We start from the raw sequence: 18967 nt of genomic DNA, 5'->3' as shown, positions 1-18967 counted from the left end.
AGCTCCCAGTACCACTTGCCATAAGAGACCATGGGATTTCCTTACAGCACCTAATCTATCTGAGTGTGAGGTGTCAACAAGGGTAGTACAGGTATCAGTGTTAGGTGTCCGAAGCAGCCTGGAATTCTAGCTAAAACACTGTAGATGCATTCTTTGAATATCATACAACACTAAAGATAGAACCTTTGACATTCTAATAGGTCCAACAAGTACAATCAATATAGTAAAAATAGATTGTTTCTACATGTCTACAGCTACCAGTATTTTTACATCTTTTCTAAAGAAAAGGTGATGACGAAAAAATTATTTTATAAGTATTTTTTGGACTTTGCTTTATTGTTGCTAAGCAAAAAAGCTCCAAGTGCTTCAATAGCAGCTGGAAGTCAGATCATTGTTTTTTTAAACAGTAGGACATTGAGGCAAAAATTAACTTCCTAAACCTGCAGGTATTGACAAAAGACTATTCAGGACAATAAAATTAACCAAAACAAGTAATCAAAGTTAAGAAAGAAATGACAAATTATACAGAAAAATATATTGCATGTTATGGAAAATGAAGGACTTACGAAAAATGTAAACATTCTACACTCTTTAACTCTTTTAAAATCCACAGAAAGTTCTCAGAGGATTGTTTTTGAAAGAAAAAAAATACCTTATTACCATCATTTTCACTACAAATATATATGTAGGATATGAAATACTACTAGAAGTATAAAATTCTTCCAACTAAAATAAAAATATAATGCAATATATATTTAAAACAGAAATCAATATATTGATTGTATTAGGCACCAGCCAGTTGTGAGTCAGTTACTGTTAATAAAAATACAACTTTACTAATTCATTTCAAGATTGGTTTATACTTACTAAGTGTTTTACTAGAAGGTTTTTTCATGTTTTTCTTCAAAGCTTTACACAATGGAGAATTTGTCAATAACGAACACCTAAGTTATAAAACGAAGCACAAAAATCGATCAATGCAATGGACAAAAGCATCAGATTAGGAAAAGCTGTCAAAACTTCTTTTTAGCTATTTGTGTGCATGTGTGTATGTATATGTGTGATACCAGTGAGATTTTCATAAATACAAATAAGGCATAGTGGATTAGTTATCAGCTCAGATACCCAGCAGCACAGACAAGCCTTGGCCCTGACTAGATTTATAGACCATTGCATTTACATGTTAAATTCCTTTTCTGTGAATATTAACTGCTGATTTTATTATAAGCACTGAAATCTGCACTTCAGTGTATATTGTAGGGTTTTTATTGTCTTCAAGATGTCAGTATTTTCCTAGAAATCATTTGCCGGGACATGAAGGACAAGAAAGTAGTAGTCAGCATTGATTCACCAAGGGGAAGTCATACTTGACCAATTTGATAAACTTCTATGATAAAATGACTGGCTTGGTAGACGGGGGGAGAGCAGTGGATATTGCCTACTTTGACTTCAGTAAGGCTTTCCACACTGTCTCCCATAAGATCCTCATAGAGAAGCTGATGAAGTATGGGCTAGATGAGCACACAGTGAGGTGGATTGGAAACCATCTGAACAGCCAGGCCCAGACAGCGATCAGTGGCACAAAGTCTAGTTGGAGGCCAGTAACTAGTGGAGTACCCCAGGCATCAATACTGGGTCCAATTCCGTTCAACATCTGCATTAATAATCTGGATGAAGGAGCAGAGTGTACCTTCACCATGTTTGCTGATGACACAAAACTGGGAGGAGTGTCAGATACACCAGAAGGTTGTCCTGCCATCCAGAGAGACATCCACAGGCTGGAGAAATGGGCTGACAGCAACCTCATGAAGTTCAACAAGGGGAAGTGCAAAGTCCTGCACCGGGGGAGGACCAACCCCATGCACCAGTATATGGCTGTAAGGAAGACTCTAGAGCCAGGTTCTGTGCTCAGTGCCCAGTGAAAGGACAAGAGGCAATGGGCAAAAACTGAAATACAGGATGTTCTGTCTGAACACCAGGAAACACTTTTTCGCTGTGAGGGTGACTGAGCACTGGCACAGGTTGCCCAGAGAGGTTGTGGTGTCTCCCTCCTTGGAGATATTCAAAAGCCGTTTGGACATGGTGCTGGGCAACTGACTCTAGGTGGCCCTGCTTGAGCAGGGTGGTTGGAAAAGGCGACCTGCAGAGGTGCCTTACAACCTCAACCATCCTCTGATTCTGTGATTTCTCCCACTCAATACAACTAAAGCATGACAGGAAAACAAGTAAAATAAAACCATGTCAACAAATAGCACTGTACAAAACCACCTGATGCACTTCAGTGTTCAGAAAACAAATGCATAATCCAACTCAGAGGAAAAAAACATTTTGGTATTCTGTACCTGGCAATAACCGATAGACTGTTCTCGTTTCCATGTAGAAGAAAATCACTCTGCTGAGTTCTTACCAATGCAGCAAGGTTAACTTCCAACACAGCAATCATATCTTCAAACATTGAGGTGATCAAGCATAAAACCTGAAGCAATTATACCATAAAATAACACTCCATTTACTTCATAATTTAAGCTCCAACATTGAAGCACTTATAATGGAAAAAAATCACTTTCTGTCGTTTATGAAAATTAGTCAAAAATATCCATGGCTTTAGTCTTGCAGAGCATTAAACAGTAAAAAGTGATTAATGCTGTCCTTCAAAAATATGCTTATGTTGCTTAAATATGTCTTAACAGACTTGCATACCTCACAGTCACAGAAATTCCAATACCTTCTACAATAGAGATATTTCTGCAGTAAGAGTCGTGAGAAAAGAAGCACACAGGGAAGAAAGATTGGTTTCAGAGACATGCTGAGAACATCCTAAGAGCTGAATTTAAAACAAAATCCTTCTTTAAAACAAAACACTATGTTGAATATGTAGAAAGGCCTAGATTGAGCTCAGTTCTGTAGGAAAACTGTAACATCAAAAATGGAGTACACAGACAAGAATGCCTTTCATTTCCTTAAAAGGACTTTTAGTAACTTTCCACACAAATTTTCTCACAACTCAGATAGTTTTCACAGATTTCTTGGATTCAAAAGCAGTTCATCCTAACATTTGTTTGAGAAACAAGGTGTAACAATGTTTATATCTTTTTTCCCCTAAAAGATTGCCTCTGCTCCCCCAATGGTCGTTCTTGACATTCAAGGTACACACCAAACACTACAAAAAACAATTCATCTTTTTCTTATTAATCACTTTGGACAGTATACAAACTGTGAGAGCTTTAACGCTAACCCAACTGTTTAAACTTCCACAAAATTCCATAAAGAATCATCAATCCTCTCCAGAGAACCTACTGTGTAATTCCCATCAAGCAAAACAAATGTGTACATTAATCTGTAAATGAAATGCATAACTAATATTTATTGAAAATAACTGGAAATGTAAACATTCTTTAAATCAATGTTTACTGTATACTCACCTTTCCATTAACTGCCTTCCTTGTTAATGCACACGATCCAGCAAACCAAATGGTGAGGTCACTGTAATCTTTACCATAAAGAACATAGTGCTATAAAATTGTATTTGCATTTCAAAAGAAAAAACTATCATCAGGAAAAAAAAAATTACTCATACTAATTTGACACCACCATAATCCACTGTCTTCAGTGGATACCCTTCTAGCTGACCCCCACATTGTAAAGTAGGAGTGGAATAACATTCCTTGTATTTAACATTCATAAACTGCAAAATCGAATAAAAATTCATTGCCAGCCACTAAAGAAATCTAGTGCCGGCACATCTTCTGAGACAAGTCAGCAGTGCCAGAAAAACATACAAAAATGAATTAGAAAAAACATTTTTAAAAAAACACTTAGTTTCTACTGTATTCTGCTATTTCACAAACTAATTCTTATACTATTTATATCAGATAACAAAGGAAAGCAATCACATTATGGTGTGGTGAGATATCTTATAATCATACCTTTGTAAGATAAAAAAGCTTCTAATTCAAAGTTTGCCAAATTAAGTATTAACAAGCCAGTAGAGCTTCCTATCCAAAAATAGCTAGTATTCAGGGTAGAATATCTATTAAAAAAAGGAGAAAAAATTACGAGAGTATGATAAAGAAGCTTTTGTTATTACCATACAAGACACAGCAATTGGGTTTTTTTAATACTTGTTACCCAGTCCCAGTACAACAACAATAATAAACCACACCAAAAAAAGATTTTAAATTTACAGCATTTTTTTAAAATCTGTATCTCAAAGGAAAAAGTTTCAATCAAAATTGATGAAGTTTTGAAAACTAGAACAGAACACAATCCTTGATTTTATGTAAGTGCTCATGGCAAGTCTAAAACAGCATAGGAAATACTTTTCTTCAAAAATTACTGTGGTTTTTAACAGTTGGGAGATGCTGTAAAAGCACGGTATACACAAAGAGTAAATTCAAACAAAGAGGTAAATCCACATATATCCTTACTTTTACCACCTGTAATACGAACACACAAAAAGCAGTGAAATTTAAGGTGTGTTTGTACATAGTTAAAGTACAAGAGAAAAAATAGCACAAACTAAGGGGAAAAAAAACCAGGCAAGCCTGGAATGTCTGTCTCAGTCTGTGCTTAGTGGCAGTAGTATTGCAGTTAGGTAATGAAATCCAGCCTTTGCAAACACCACAGAGTAGACCAACTGGTTACAATTTCAGTCAACACCCTCACAGAAGAAAAATGTTATCAAGCATAAGATGATTATGACAAAATAAGAGTTGTCATTCTCAAAAACTAAAAATGTTTTGATGCCACAGTAAACAAAAATTGACATCAACATTTTAATAAATTTTCCAAATAAGAGTGAGCAGACTTATTGGTTTGATTTGTAAAGTCAGACCACAAGAGTTGAAGTAAGGGTATGGAAAAATATAAAGCTGAAACGTGGCATAAAAAGACTCACCACAGTGGCTTAATACTTTTTTTATATATTAAAAAAAAAACAACCCAGAAACAGTCAAATACTTTAAAAAGCAGACTGGGAAAGACAGTTTCAATTCTGGTTTGTGATACTTTTATGTGCTCTATATAGTTTTATTTGTGGTTTGTACTACTTTCATACACGGCAGTAACAGACTGATTTAATTTGTGAATTCTTTGAATTATTTATAAAGAAGTGGCACTATCAAGTTATTATGAACAATGATATCAAGTGATATATACAGGAAGTTGATCTCATGCCCACTTTACAATAATAAAATGCCACCCACTGTGATGAAATTGTTCAATGACAAAAAGCTTAGGGAAGTATGAGATCCGTAGTTTTTTGGACATCAGTGTTGCAAAAATATTTCATTGTTGCATTTCATTGCAGGCAGGAAAAGTGGTAAATCAGGGATTGCTCAGTTGTTCAGATAAATTCAAACCAGCTGCTAAAACCAACACATGGTAATTTAAAAATTAAACAGAAAAATAGTTCTAAATACAAAACTCTAAACACAAACAATAATGGAACTAGATTAATAGTAAGAATTTAATGGTCATGGTTGTTTATAAGCAGAACAAAACTTCCAACTGTGATGTGATAGCTGAAAGGGTAAAGAGTCCTTAGATGGCAGTATCAGGTGGGTATTGGAAAGCGATGTTATCTCAGTTCAGAAAATTATTTCAATTAACCTACTACTGTGGGTCCATTTCAGGCAACCATGTCCAAAAAGGGCATTGAAAAAGAAATGAGATTGAATTTCAGAAGAAGTTCAAAAGCAAATGTTAAAAAAGTTACAGAAAACATGCCTTATACAAGGTGCAAACTATTTTATCCAGAAGTGCAGAGATAACTTGTTAATGAGCTATAATTTGCTATGCAAGGAGGGAACTTGATAGTAGCTGGCTCTAGACTATCAGAATAAAAAACATACTAAGAGCCAATAACTGTACATGAAAAGAGGGTAATTCAGATTAGAAGTAAAATGGAATGAGTCAGCTGCTGGAACAGCTTAACTAGGAACATGGTAGATTCTTCATCACTGGAAAACCAGCCAGCTTTAAAGATGTTCTGTAGTTCAAATCAAACCTACAGTTTTGATGAAGACAAAGTTTTGATGATTTGAGAGTGGTATTATACAAGTAATAAGACTAACTGACTGTCATAATTCATATTCTGGCCTTAGAGTTAAGACATTCCAGTAAAGTATGTCTGAGATGTACATCTTAAAAATCACCATTTCCTTCCTCTCAATGGTAGTCCTTCTGAAAACGTAGGCATCATGAAAATAACTGTTTGTTAATAATTACTTCCATTTGACATAAAGACAAACAAAATAATCCAGGACTGCTGGCTATTTTTCTTCTCTGTTTATCAAAAATTGTTTATATATCTAACCAGAGGATTAATGAATTATACCTGTACAACCCACCTTAGGGCAAAGGGTGGAACAAGAGTTTCCTAAAACATGACGTGGCTGAGAAATTTATCCAAATGACAATTACAAATAACAACAAAAATAAGTTGTTCTATGAGACAGTTCTTGTGGCAGTATCTGGAACAGATCCCCAGGTGCCTGCTAATACGGTTAAACTTCTCTTCAGGAAAGAAATGCAATATAAGGATTAATTTAGGTATCTCTCCTCTACCTGGCCAACCATTTCCATGGGAAGGAGTAAAAACATCATGCTTTGAAATGTTTGTGTCTCTGATAGAAGTTTGGCTAGAACAGGTTATGTAGTTCAAAAGTTATTTTAAATTTGGAAGGCAAACTGACACAGGCACACAGTGACTGCATCAGACTTACTTCCTTAGGAAAGCAAACTAAAAATAAATTTGGCTTTTTAATTCTAATTGTCTTCTTAATTACTTTTTTAACTGATCTTCCCTGACCAACTGGTATCAATAGGTGCTAAAATGGGTATTCCCAATGCCATTTTTATAAAATTGTTTTTCAGACTAGAAACCAGTTTTAACTTTGTATCAGTTTGTGTATATTATCTGCCTAAGAGTAGGCCACCAAAACTTGCAGATCACTAAATACATTCTTTGATTTTCCTATTGCATTTTAAAAAAAAAAGTAAGTTGCAGTGAAATAATCCAAGAACCAACAGGAACTCCGAGGAATAGCTTCCAGACGAATACTTGGTGGTATTTTAAAGGACTTACATGTTTTCTTCATTATGGAAACATACTAAATAGTCACAGTGTTCAATTAAGAGGATAGGCAATGATGTTTCCACTGATCCTTCTGGTCTCATGTTGTTTGTTTTGCAAAGCTTGGAAGTATTTTGCCCTTCACCTAAGAAAGACAATCAACAATACTAGCTATCAAAAAACAATGAAATAAGGGAAACAGATAGGATTTAAGACAGAATTGGAAGTAGTAAAGTAACATGAACTAAGACCACACTCAAGAAGTTTCTATTTCAAATGATGGATATATCCTAAGAGCCAGTCCTCTTGAAATATCTTTCTTCATTATTATGTTATTTTTAGTACCATCTTCTTTCAAATACCTAGAGATAAAATCCAAAGAGCCTACTTACAGACTCAAAAGGAGTTGGCAGAATTTAGGTGTGTTCATCTCAAAAAGTGACTCTGAAAGCCATATTCCAACAACCCTTAAATACGCTGGGTACCTTTCCACTTAGCCCGAAAATTCCCTTGACACTAAAGTTACAACATAATCCAAAAACAAGATGGAAAGCCACCTCGGTTTCATCTTCCCAAGGAGTCTCCAATCCATTATGCATGTGCAGTTCACACCTAGGAACTACTAGCACCAAATTCAGCGTTAGGCATAGACACTACCTCACTCTCTTTCAAACATCCAAAGATCAAAGTGACATCCATATATTTTAAATAATAACAAGAAATGTAGCAGTCTTTCTCATTAGGTTAGGACCTTAGGATTATTGAAGGTGGACCACTAGGCAGCTAAGAATACAACAGTCATTGGAGCCAGAAAAGAGCAAGCAGGGGAAACCAGTTCTCCTTTTCCCTAAAGAAAGCTCCCTCTTGCTTGCCTTTAGGAGGACCTCAACTCACTTCAGCTAGTGTGCAGGTAGTCTGAATGCCTCATTTAGGAACATGGAATCACCTTGCTGAGGTTACCAGTGCAGTCTTTAAAGACTTATAAGTACTCTATGTTATACCACTAGAAATACCACAGCCAGAGAAATATATCATGGAAGCACCGGGGGGGGGCCATGGAGAAGAGATTCCTAGAAGCTTCAAAGGTGACTGAGAAATGGTACTCCACTTAGACAATGGATGAATTTTTAGGCACTGATTCTGTTCTCACTGAAGACTTCGTCAATGAATTCAATAAAAAATGAAACTTAATAGTTCACATCATACAATGTTTTATAAGCAGATGCATTGGACAAGATTTTATTACAGCCATACATGCATAATTCTTTCCAGATACGTCAAATAATTCTTTCCAGATACGCCAATACCCAACTTCATATCAGCTTCAGTAAGAATACCATGCCACAGTCTGAGACTCATAACTCTATCACTTATAGTAAATTCTCATGGTATAAAAAGCACACAATCAGTAGTGAATAACAACTAGAATATACCATAAACAGCATTCTAGAAGCACTGTGCTACCTATTTCTTTTCCAGATTTCCACACTTTACTACAGAATTTCTCTTGCTTTTTCTTTAAGTTGATATGTGCTACGCAACGGTAATCATGATCACTGATTAAACTGAAGATCCAAAGCTGTAAGAAAAAGAAAAAGCAATTGCAATAACCTTTTGACACTAAACATAAAGCTTACATGAATACAGACTAAAGGTCCAATATTTAAAACTGCTGATGTAACTAATTTTTGTATCTGGAAAATCTCACCTTGGATGAGAAGTTCAATTATATACATTTCTAAGTTTATCAAAGGATATATTCAATATTAGCAAAAGCAGCCATTATAAATTTGAACTGCACATTTAATTCCCACATGTTTATGTCTCTGAAAAAAACTCCTCATAGACTATTTCCCACCATTAAAAGTCACAGGTAACCTACATGTAATTGCTCTCTGAGTCATGTACATGAATTTCATTTATACCTTTCTCTTTTTAGGCACCACTATAGTTAAATCTTTAATTTTCTTCACAATTCACTGAACGGTAACACTGAAGGAAAACAGCTGGAAAATCTCATGTAAATATATTCTTAACATTAAATTAAAGAGGAGGTGAAACACATATTCACATTTATCACATTTTGATTAGAATTCTAACACGCTGAAATCATAGTCTCTTCCATTTATTGGCATGTGTTTCATTCCTTGGCCAAAATAGGAGAATCCTATTTTTTGCCTTTTTTCTTTTAAAACAGATAAATTTATAGCCTCTCAGTGTACTCTTCTTATATAATCACTGATTGTGCTCTTAAAAACTTTCCTGCTTTTCAGGAAAAAGTTTCTATTTTTTAATAGGGATCTTATATACCATATATGGTTTCTGCTCAAAACATTGAATTATGCTTACTAAAATAACTGTTGTAAGAGTTCAAAACATGTATGCAGATCGTGAAGCTTTTTTATAGGCAGATACATTAATAATAGTTGACTGTTTTGACATAGAGACTAAGTTTAATGGGTAATTCTTACCTGTCCCTCAGCACATCCAGCAATAATCTGTTTATTTTCTTCATCAATTAGCAGACTTAGCAATGGAAATGCTGCTTCAAAAAAGATAAAATTATTCACAGAGTAGACAAAAATCAGATATTTAATTAAAATACATGATTCAAAATGGAATCCTCCTACTCGTAAAGACAGGTGAAAAAAACCCTTACTGCAATTCTTACAGTTGCACAATGCTTTGTGTCCCTTAGCCTTTGTGTTGCTAAGGGCTTTCCATTTGCAGGTCTGTGGCCTGCCTTTCACCCAAGCTGCCATGGCAGTGGTTTTCTGCAGCCTTTCACCCAAGCTGCTGTGGCATGGTTTTCAGAGCCCCTGTGGCAGTAGTTTTTCCTTGTTGTTCCCATGCTGTTATTCTCATGGACTTGCACCTGCAAACCCTGATATTGCGGTTAAGGCAGGTTTTCAAGGGAAGCAATTGCCACGGGCAACCAGAGGGGAATCACCCCTTCTTCCTCTCCTTTCCTACCATGTGGTTTTAGCTTTTAGTTTACATGAGGTCATCCAATAATGTGTATGCACAAAGCTTAACAACTGATCTCCATGCAGCTCGTGCCCCCGAAGTGTGCTCCAATCACCACTAACAGTACCACAAGCAGGAACAACCAAAGGGGAGTTTAAGCAGGTCCTGTTGAAAACTATATGGTTCCTGTAGGAAAAGTGCTATTGGAGGAGGGGTCCCTGCTGCACTGGAGACAATGCTTGCCTTCCTCCTCTTCTCTCCTTTTGCTCTTGTCTTTCCACAAAAGTAGCTTTCACCTTTAAAGTCAATATACGCCATCAGCTGCAGACCCTGCTAATAAATCTACATATGGTATAGTATTTCCTTCCATGTCATATACAAAGCTTGAAAGAAAACAAGCACATAGTACTCAGACAGTGGAACTGCACCTACAAAACAAGAGCGCTCCATTTGCATATCTCTCTAAATGGCAACAGTTCTTGTACATCCTGTACAAAAAGAGCTGTTCATGAAAGTACACTAAAACTATCTACCCAGAAGTACACTTTAAAGGAAAATATATTTACTACTGGCTTTAAAGGATAATATGTTTACTACTACCTAGTCTACTAGAATTATTTTCACTAAATCAACTAAATACTTCTATAGTAATTTTATATTATTGTTTAGAGAGAGGATTTTTTTGCTATGAAAAAGTATGTATAAAAAAAGAAAACTTACCCGTTAATACTCCTGACTGATGTATTAACTGGCTGGTAGAATAGTCCCACACCTTTAGGAAAAAAAAAAGTAAAGATAGGCACCTACTTAGATCTTTAAGGAAAACACAAACTTCAACGGCCATCATGTGGTGAAAACAGAGAAATGCAGCCATTGAAAGTGATGCAATATGGTAAGGATTTTTTTCAGCATTTTTTTAATAACTACGTAGAGCTTTGTTTAATTCTAAGTATCGATAGTGAAAAAGGTGCAACTCACCTGGTATGGATACACAAAATAATTAGAAGTACTTATTATCATCTTTGCTTAGGTTGATCTCTTAGTGACTTAAGCTAAATTAATGAAAAGACATACTTGAACTGGTTCTAGATTTCACAGAGGGAGCTTGTATAATTTCACAAATTTCATATTGGGCTCTGGGATAACAGGTCATTAGTAATAATAATGATACATATTATGATCTATAGACCCACATATAAGTCAACTTTCACTATTAACATGACTGTTTCTAAGTAAGTGATGCATTCTATGCTTAATAGTTGATTAAGAAAGCTAAATAAAACCAAATTTTTCCTCTCATGTTGTTACTTCTATGGGCCTTCTTCTCCACAAGTACTTCCACTACATTTATCATAGCTATGACAGCTGGGATTGAAAAAATCACAGCCAGACAGTCCCTGCTTTCTGAACACGGCTGTGAGCCTTTGTTTAGCTCCCAAGCTTTTCTCTTTGTTCATGTTTCATTTCTCTCCGAATGTAAACATCATTCTTCTGAAAAGCTGTTTCCTAAGATCTCGTTTCACAAATTTATCTGAAGAATTCTCATCTGTTTCACTTCTTCAGCCAAGTAAAAGGGCCAGGGGAGCATAAAGTTTTGGATGCTGCGAGTCCTGCAATCATAGGAGCCAACTATCATAGACTTCAGTGTGGCTGCTTTCAGAGAATTACCCCTGATCTGCAGAATCAGGCAAAGAAAATAAAACTTGAAGACTGACTTACTAAATTATCTGAGAGACTTCCAAAATATTTTCATTTAATTGTCATTTTAGTCCCAACATTTATCGAGGTTAAAAAAAAAAAAAACAAACTGTATTCACTAGGATTTTGTATAATTTATCAAGTCTTCATTAAATTAATATGAAGCATATAAATCTTTTCCTTCAGTCATTTTTACCTCGATTTAATTTCTTAGATCAACATAAAATAAATAAGAAACAATCAATCAGAAAGTCAGAATTAGTAATATTTCCTAAAATTCCAATTCAATCTTTGCATTTTTTTTGTCCAAGACCAGGACAAAAATCAAAATCACATTTTCTCCAGAACAGAGAGTTACATAAAAAATAAATTTAGGAAAAAACCAAACCAAACCAAACCAAACCAACCTTTGGTATAGCAAACTTTAATTTCACTTTAGCTTGTAGAACCAAATGTTGGGCTATGTTTAGAGTCATATAGAGGACAAGCAGTAGTAGAATAAACTGTATCTAATCAAGGTACCCACCCCAGTATCTCCTGGAAGATACACCTGGGTTCACTCAGGCTCCTTGTTTCCCCTTATTGTCTAAGTTGTCTTCAGTTGTCATCATGTACACCAGCAGCAATCCATGGTGTCATCATATAAAATGTTGTCTGGCAAAAAATCCTACCAGTATGCAATAACCCCGCCATTGCATGCAATGACCCAAACCAATATTCCCGAAAGAGAAAATTCCAATCAATGTCAGCAGACTCAAAGTGAAATGCTTTCATTCAGTTCAGCATACCTGAAACATTTCAGTTACAGCCAAACTGATCAAAATATTTTATTTTATTTCCATTTGCCAGATGATAATAATGACCAAAGTTAACACTTCACTGTAGAAAGTTTTGAATATACAAAACCTGCATTGTTCTTTTAAAAAAGAGTAATCAGTTTTTACAATAATTTCCCAAGCAACTCTAAGAACAATGTCCTGATCTCTATAAAGTCAAAGACATTTTTTGCTTAATCTTCAGAAAATATTTAAAGGGAAAAAAAGATTACTTCACATATTCACTAAATTATATTTTTTTTAAAGTGCAGCTCTACAATTTCCTTGCCTTAAAGGTTCTGTCTTCTGACACTGATATAAGCATATTTTTCTCCCATGTGCAAAACTCAGCAGCAGTCACTGGAGCCAGGTGGCCATCCAATTCACCTAGCATAGCTTCGTTCTGTGATTAGTCAAGTCAAGATAAAAACAGATTAGATTTCAAACTAAAAAAGACAATTAGTTAAATGTTTTAATAATCAATAACTGTTGCTAAAAATTGTCAGATTTGGATTAAAAATATTAATTCAATATGATTTTTCTTATTGAAACTGCAGCCCTCTATATCATCCTGCTGGCGAAACCACTACACATTACATTTGATTCTTCAGAATGAATGATATAGTAGCAATTTTTCAGATGTCCTCAGAATGTTTTCTTCTTCTAAGTTATTGAGACAGTGTTTCCTTTCAACTTTTTTAATCTAGTCTTCTAGCTGGTATATGATGCATTATCAAGCATTAGTTCATACTTATTTTCATCTATATGAGAAAAATGAATGCTTTTGCTTAATTATACTGACATTTCTGTATCATGATTTTATTTGAAAGTGAATAAGTTAAAGAAATACCAGCACCATGGCTACAAAGAATGGTATCTCACCTTTGCACTTAATATGTAGATCTGATTTCCAGCACATACTGCCACTTGTTGATCATCCGGACTAAATCTTACATGAAGCACCATTCCCAAAAGAGTTCCTATAACAATTCCTCGAGGTGTTAACCCTGCAGCAATTTTATTGTTAATGAGACTCAATGAAATATAAAACTCTGGTGCAGTGAGATTCTTAGAAACTTTGCATAGCAGTTATCTAACCACAGAGCTATCCTGGTTTCTGTCAGGAAGATGTACAGAACAACCCACAGTTTAATTATACCAGGCTATTGGAAAGCAAAGCACAGAACTGTGCACCAGCAGGATTCCTCCATCTGCCTTGTTGCCTAGACATGATCTGGTACTCTTTGAGATGCTAATAATAAGTGTGCCCATCAAATCATACTTCCATCGAAGACTGGCAGGGACAGGATGGTGATGTGCCAAGGAACCCAGTAGTGCCACGTTCATTTTGGAGGCAAGAAATCCTGACTGAAACCCAGCAAAACAGGGGTTTGAAAAATGCTTCTTCTAGGAGAATATCCCAGCCACTCAGCCATCAAGCAAGGGGGACTTTCCTTCTCTTGGTTTTAATTCTTCTGTGGGAAAGGGCTGAAAGAGGAAGTACGCCACTAAATATCATTACAGAGCAGCATGATAAGACTAGCTCTGAGAACAGGCTCATGTTTCATCCCTCTCTTCATGACTTCATTGTGGCCACCTCACTGGTTCAAGCAGGCCGGTTTCTGCAGATCCCTGTTTTATGATGCTACCATTAACTATGTGAGGAGATTTTGGACATCTTATTAAATTTTAGGATTTCATAGGCAACAGATTAACTAGGATACAGGCACAACAACTATACGTGTCCTTTTCTAGGTTTTATCCTAGATGCTGTGGAGTGTTTCTACAATTGATTAACGTGTCAAGATCTACCAGGATGGAGAGGTGGATCACACAAAGAACTCCTTAACTACCTTGATACAGTTGATAAGAATATGGTCAGAGAAAACATGCCAAGACTGTGCAGAGCACAGTCTGGGGAAAGAAAGACTATACAGCATCTGCGGAAGAGCCTGTAGATAGAGAGAAAAAGAGAAAGAAAAAATCCAGCAGCATAGAATCTGGCTCTCAAATGTCTTTGTATTAAAACTACGCATACTCTTTATCTGTCTGCTACTGTCTATTCCTAACTTCCATTTTTGTTTCCTCCAAATTCATAGTCCCATTTTATGCCCATTCCCTGAAGCATTCTTTGATTCTCTATGTTACTCTTACATGGATTAAAATGTAATAATGACATTTATTATAAAAGCACTTAAATTGTTCACTTTTCTTTACAACGTTATTTTTCATAATATGTCGATTTGCAAATTCAACATGGAGTAGCGTACAAGAGATAACTCCCACAAATTAAATCAGAGTCAAATCTCTAAGTACAGGTAACAAGGAGGAAACTTTTAATAGAGTTGGACAATGCCATGCAACTCTCAATATTGACACCAAAGGGGGACTGTAATACCTCTCATTATCATGCCATAACAATATATTTTGGACAGACTGTCATTGGGACTCCAGTGAGTAGTGACTTGGGGGGTCTTGCTCCTTTTCTTTCTCTTTCATTATTCCTCTACTTTCCAATCAATTTAAGCTTGAAGAGGGGTTAGCACTGCTCCCTAGAATCTAACTCCATTGGTTGAGGCTCCAAACCAAGATGGTGGTCAGGATACTAGAACTTCTGCTTTCTTTGTGTTATGTCATCATAACTCTCTTTCACTCATGCACTCTGCTCCCAAATCAGATACTTGCATTGCTCCCACACCCACATGACAACAGTGTACCAGACAGAGGCAGAGAGGCAGGACCAGACAACGCAGGACGTAAAACACTAGTTCTACAGATATTCCAGAAAAGGTAGCATTTAGTTATTTTGGCATGGCATGTTTAGTTATGCAGTGCTGCTTTGATTAAAAATTTTCCTGCCCATTTAATTCCACAGTGGTGGAACCTAACTGCCTTTGCACTGCTTCTCCGCGTTTCCCCTGAGGTTGCTAGGACTCGCCTATTCCCGCAGAGCACCTTGGCCAGCTCCCGGGGCCGCCCCGGCGGGGCCCCCCCCCGGCGGGGCCACTGCCACCCGCCCGCCTGCCTCTGGCACCCCCGGCCCAGCACGGCATCCGCCGCGGGGGCTGCACCCGCCCCGGGCGTGCGGCTCGGTGGGCGCCGGGGAGCGCGGCAGTTGTAAATGCGGGGTCTTCTGAGACGGTATGATGGCCAGACTGGCTGGACTACTGGCCTGGTTCAGCTCGGCTTTGCCGAAGAAGAGCAACAGAGAAATAAAGCACTGCTTATCGCTGTTAGGGCTGCTGAATCTGAGCGGCTAACACATGCTACTCAGAAATAACAATCTTTTTATAGAAGTAGTAGTGGAAGAAAAGGAGGTGTTGGGGGGTTCTCTTCTAAGGTGGCCATTGCTTGGAGACTGGCTGGGCATTGGTCTGCTTGTAGGAGGTGGTGAGTGAGTGAGTGCCTTTGCATCACTTCTTTTTTATATATATAATAGGTACATGCTATATAAATAATACTCTACCTTCTTGCACCTCCTGCGTGCATTCATCAAGATTCCACACTATCACACGTTCACGAGAAGCAGAGCAGACAAGAAGTGGATTGATTTTACTTCCAAATGACACCGCAGAAATTGAGTAAAGATGTCCTGACAAACATAATGGCTGACAAATGTAGATAAAGAAGAGTTAAATGAGTCACTTCAAACTAAGATTATGAACAATACAAAATTACAAATGGATCATGTACATGCAATTAACAAAACAATAACTAATTTTTCTTTATTGTTTCAAAATCACTTAACTACAATGTAGCTGTACTGGGTTTAGTTCGGATGGAGTTAACTTTCTTCACAGCAGCTTGCATGGTGCAGTGCTTTGGATTTTGTAACGAAAACAGTGTTGATAACACACCAATGTTTTGGCTGTTGCCAAACACTGTTTGCACAGCATCAAGGCCTTCTCTTTTTCCCACTCTGTCCTGGCCCCCCGCCGCCCAGCAAATAGGCTGGGGGTGCACAAGAGACTGGGAGGGGACGCAGCTGGAACAGCTGACCTGAACTGGCAAAGGGATATTCCGTACCATATGATGGAATTTTATCAGCAATAAAACTGGGGTATTGGATGAAGAAGCTGTTGGGGGGCTAGCGGGTTGTCTTCTAAGGTGGCCGTTGCTCGAAGCCTGTATGGGGATTGGTCTGCTTGTAGGAGGTGGTGAGCAATTGCCTTTGTATCACTTCTTTTTTACTCTTTCTTTCACTGGTTAAACTATCTTTATCTCGACCCGTGACTTCTCACTTTTGCCCGTCCGACTGTCTCCCCCATCCCGCTGGGAAGCAGTGAGCAGGAGACTGGGTGGTGGTTTAGCTGCCAGCCAGGGTCAACCCACCACAACAGTTTATATTATTCTCATCGTAGTAACAAAGCTCATAACAAATGCTAGTATCTTCCCAGCATTAAAGTGAAACCTGACACTCCGTCGCTACCTTCAAATATTTTGTTTATATCTTCCTTTTAAGTTTTCTTCTGAAACAGCAGCCTAAGAAGGGATATATTCTGTTTTTACCTGAGTGGTTGCAGTATTCCAGATGCATAACTCATTTCGATTCAAAGGGAAAGCACAGTGATGGTGACTACATGCCAGCTGAACAAGGGACTCTGACAGTTTGGATTTAAACAAGTGTTTTTCGCAGACGACGTCAGGATTGCAGCTTCCTCCAGAAGAACAACGGTCCCCGTCACTTTCCATCCTACGGCTGAAAGAGGCCCCGCGGCGGAGCACCACAGGGGGCCGCCTTCGCCTCACCGGCTGCGTCCTTGTCGCCTGACAGCCCGGGGGTCCCAGGGCCACACAGCCTGCCGCGGGGGCACCCTTACGCGGGGAGGCGGAGGAGCCCGCCCGGCTCCGCGCCCCCAGGACGGGACAACGCGGCCCCCGCCCCACCCGGCCCCACAGCCCGACCCCGCCGCCCCCCTCCGCCGCCCAACGGCCGGCCCGTAACCAGGGCAGCGGCGCTGCCGACGGGTCGCCGAGCGGGACGACCGTCCCTCGCCCGCGGAGCGCGGCGGGCCCGGGGCGGCCGTCTCCCTCGGGGCCCCGCGCGGTCCGGCCGCCCTCCCGCCCTCAGGAGCGGGCGTCCCCTCGCCTGGGCAACGGCCGAGCGCGAGCCTAACGGCTCCGCCGCGCCCTCTGCGGGCGCCCAGCGCGGCGCAGGCCCCAGCCATCGGCAACAGCCGCTTGGGGCGGTTTTCTCCTTCTCCAAAACATGGCGACGGCGTCACGGGGCGTTCGGCCTCCACAGCCGTACCCTGGGCTGCATGGAAGGCAGCGCGGCCAGCAGGTCGAGGGAGGCGATTCTGCCCCTCAGCTCCGCTCTCGTGGGACCCCACCTGGAGCATTGCGTCCAGCTCCGGGGACCCCAGCACAAGACAGACATGGACCTGCTGGAGTCGGTCCAGAGGAGGGCCACGAACACCTCTCCTGTGAAGAAAGGCTGAGAGAGTTGGGGTTGTTCAGCCTGGAGAAGACGAGGTACCAGGCAGACCTTATTGCAGCCTCTGAATATATAAAGGGGGCTTATAAGAAAGATGGAGATGATACCAGCTGTTTTAATTGTATGTAAATAGACCTTAGTAGTTATCTTCTAGTTGTTGCTATCTTGTAACTGCTAGAAGTTATGTGAAGCATTTGCAAGGACGGATAGAGGTTTTTTTTAACAAGAACTTATCTTAAAGTAACAACCACAAGGACATGCTCAGTCAACGAGGGATAGAATGCTTACTTGACAAAAATAACAACTTAATGTGAACTTTGTCTCGGAGTGAGTAGGGGGCACCTCCCCAACGACCACCGATGACCACTCGGGACCCCCGCGCGTGCGTAGTATAGTTCTGCAACGTTAGCAATATGTAAATGCAGTAAATAGGAGGGATAAGTGTGACGTGTATGTAACGAAACAAGGATGTATGAAATGGGATGTATAAATAGGCTAAGTTTAATGTTTGATTTTGCACTCGATTTGGGGAACTTCCCCCAACTGTCTGATTCTGCGCATTATCGAATAAAGCAACGTCTCCTTCCTGAACGTGGCCTTTCTGTCTGCGTTTCGGAAGTAAGGAAAAAGAAACAATCACAGAGAGAGACTTTTTACCAAGGCCTGTACTGACAGGACAATGGGCAATGGTGTTAAACTGAGAGAGGGTTGATGTAATCGGACATAAGGAGGAAATTTTTTACAATGAGGGTGGTGAGACACTGGAACAGGTTGCCCAGAGAAGTTGCGGATGCCCCAACCCTGGAAGTGTTCAAGGCCAGGTTGGATGGGGCTTTGAGCAACCTGATCTAGTGGAAGGTGTCCCTGCCCATGGCAGGGGGGTTGGACTAGATGATTGTTAAAGGTCCTTTCCAACCCAAACCATTCGGTGGTTCTATGATGCAGCAGGCACAGCACAGAGCAGCCCATGACAGC

At 39.0% G+C, this 18967-nt stretch overlaps 1 protein-coding gene across 1 annotated transcript in view; it reads right to left on the bottom strand.

Moving 5' to 3' along the window:
* The window catches only part of WDR27 (WD repeat domain 27), a 198260-nt gene extending 181013 nt beyond the window's left edge, over positions 1-17247 (bottom strand). Inside the window, exons 1-12 of the mRNA XM_050893222.1 lie at positions 17065-17247; positions 16022-16163; positions 13438-13562; positions 12845-12958; positions 10763-10814; positions 9547-9620; positions 8540-8654; positions 7088-7220; positions 3927-4030; positions 3423-3490; positions 2343-2476; positions 868-944 (exon numbers count right to left, since the gene is read on the bottom strand). Coding sequence (XP_050749179.1) covers positions 868-944; positions 2343-2476; positions 3423-3490; positions 3927-4030; positions 7088-7220; positions 8540-8654; positions 9547-9620; positions 10763-10814; positions 12845-12958; positions 13438-13562; positions 16022-16163; positions 17065-17247 — 1321 coding nt within the window. The remainder of the gene's footprint in view (positions 1-867; positions 945-2342; positions 2477-3422; positions 3491-3926; positions 4031-7087; positions 7221-8539; positions 8655-9546; positions 9621-10762; positions 10815-12844; positions 12959-13437; positions 13563-16021; positions 16164-17064) is intronic.
* Positions 17248-18967: the final 1720 nt, after the last annotated feature.

The sequence above is a fragment of the Gymnogyps californianus genome, chromosome 3 (genome assembly GCF_018139145.2).
Source record: "Gymnogyps californianus isolate 813 chromosome 3, ASM1813914v2, whole genome shotgun sequence".
Taxonomy (NCBI): domain Eukaryota; kingdom Metazoa; phylum Chordata; class Aves; order Accipitriformes; family Cathartidae; genus Gymnogyps; species Gymnogyps californianus.
Note: the sequence above shows the minus strand (reverse complement) of the source record. Positions and strands in the feature narration are given on the sequence as shown.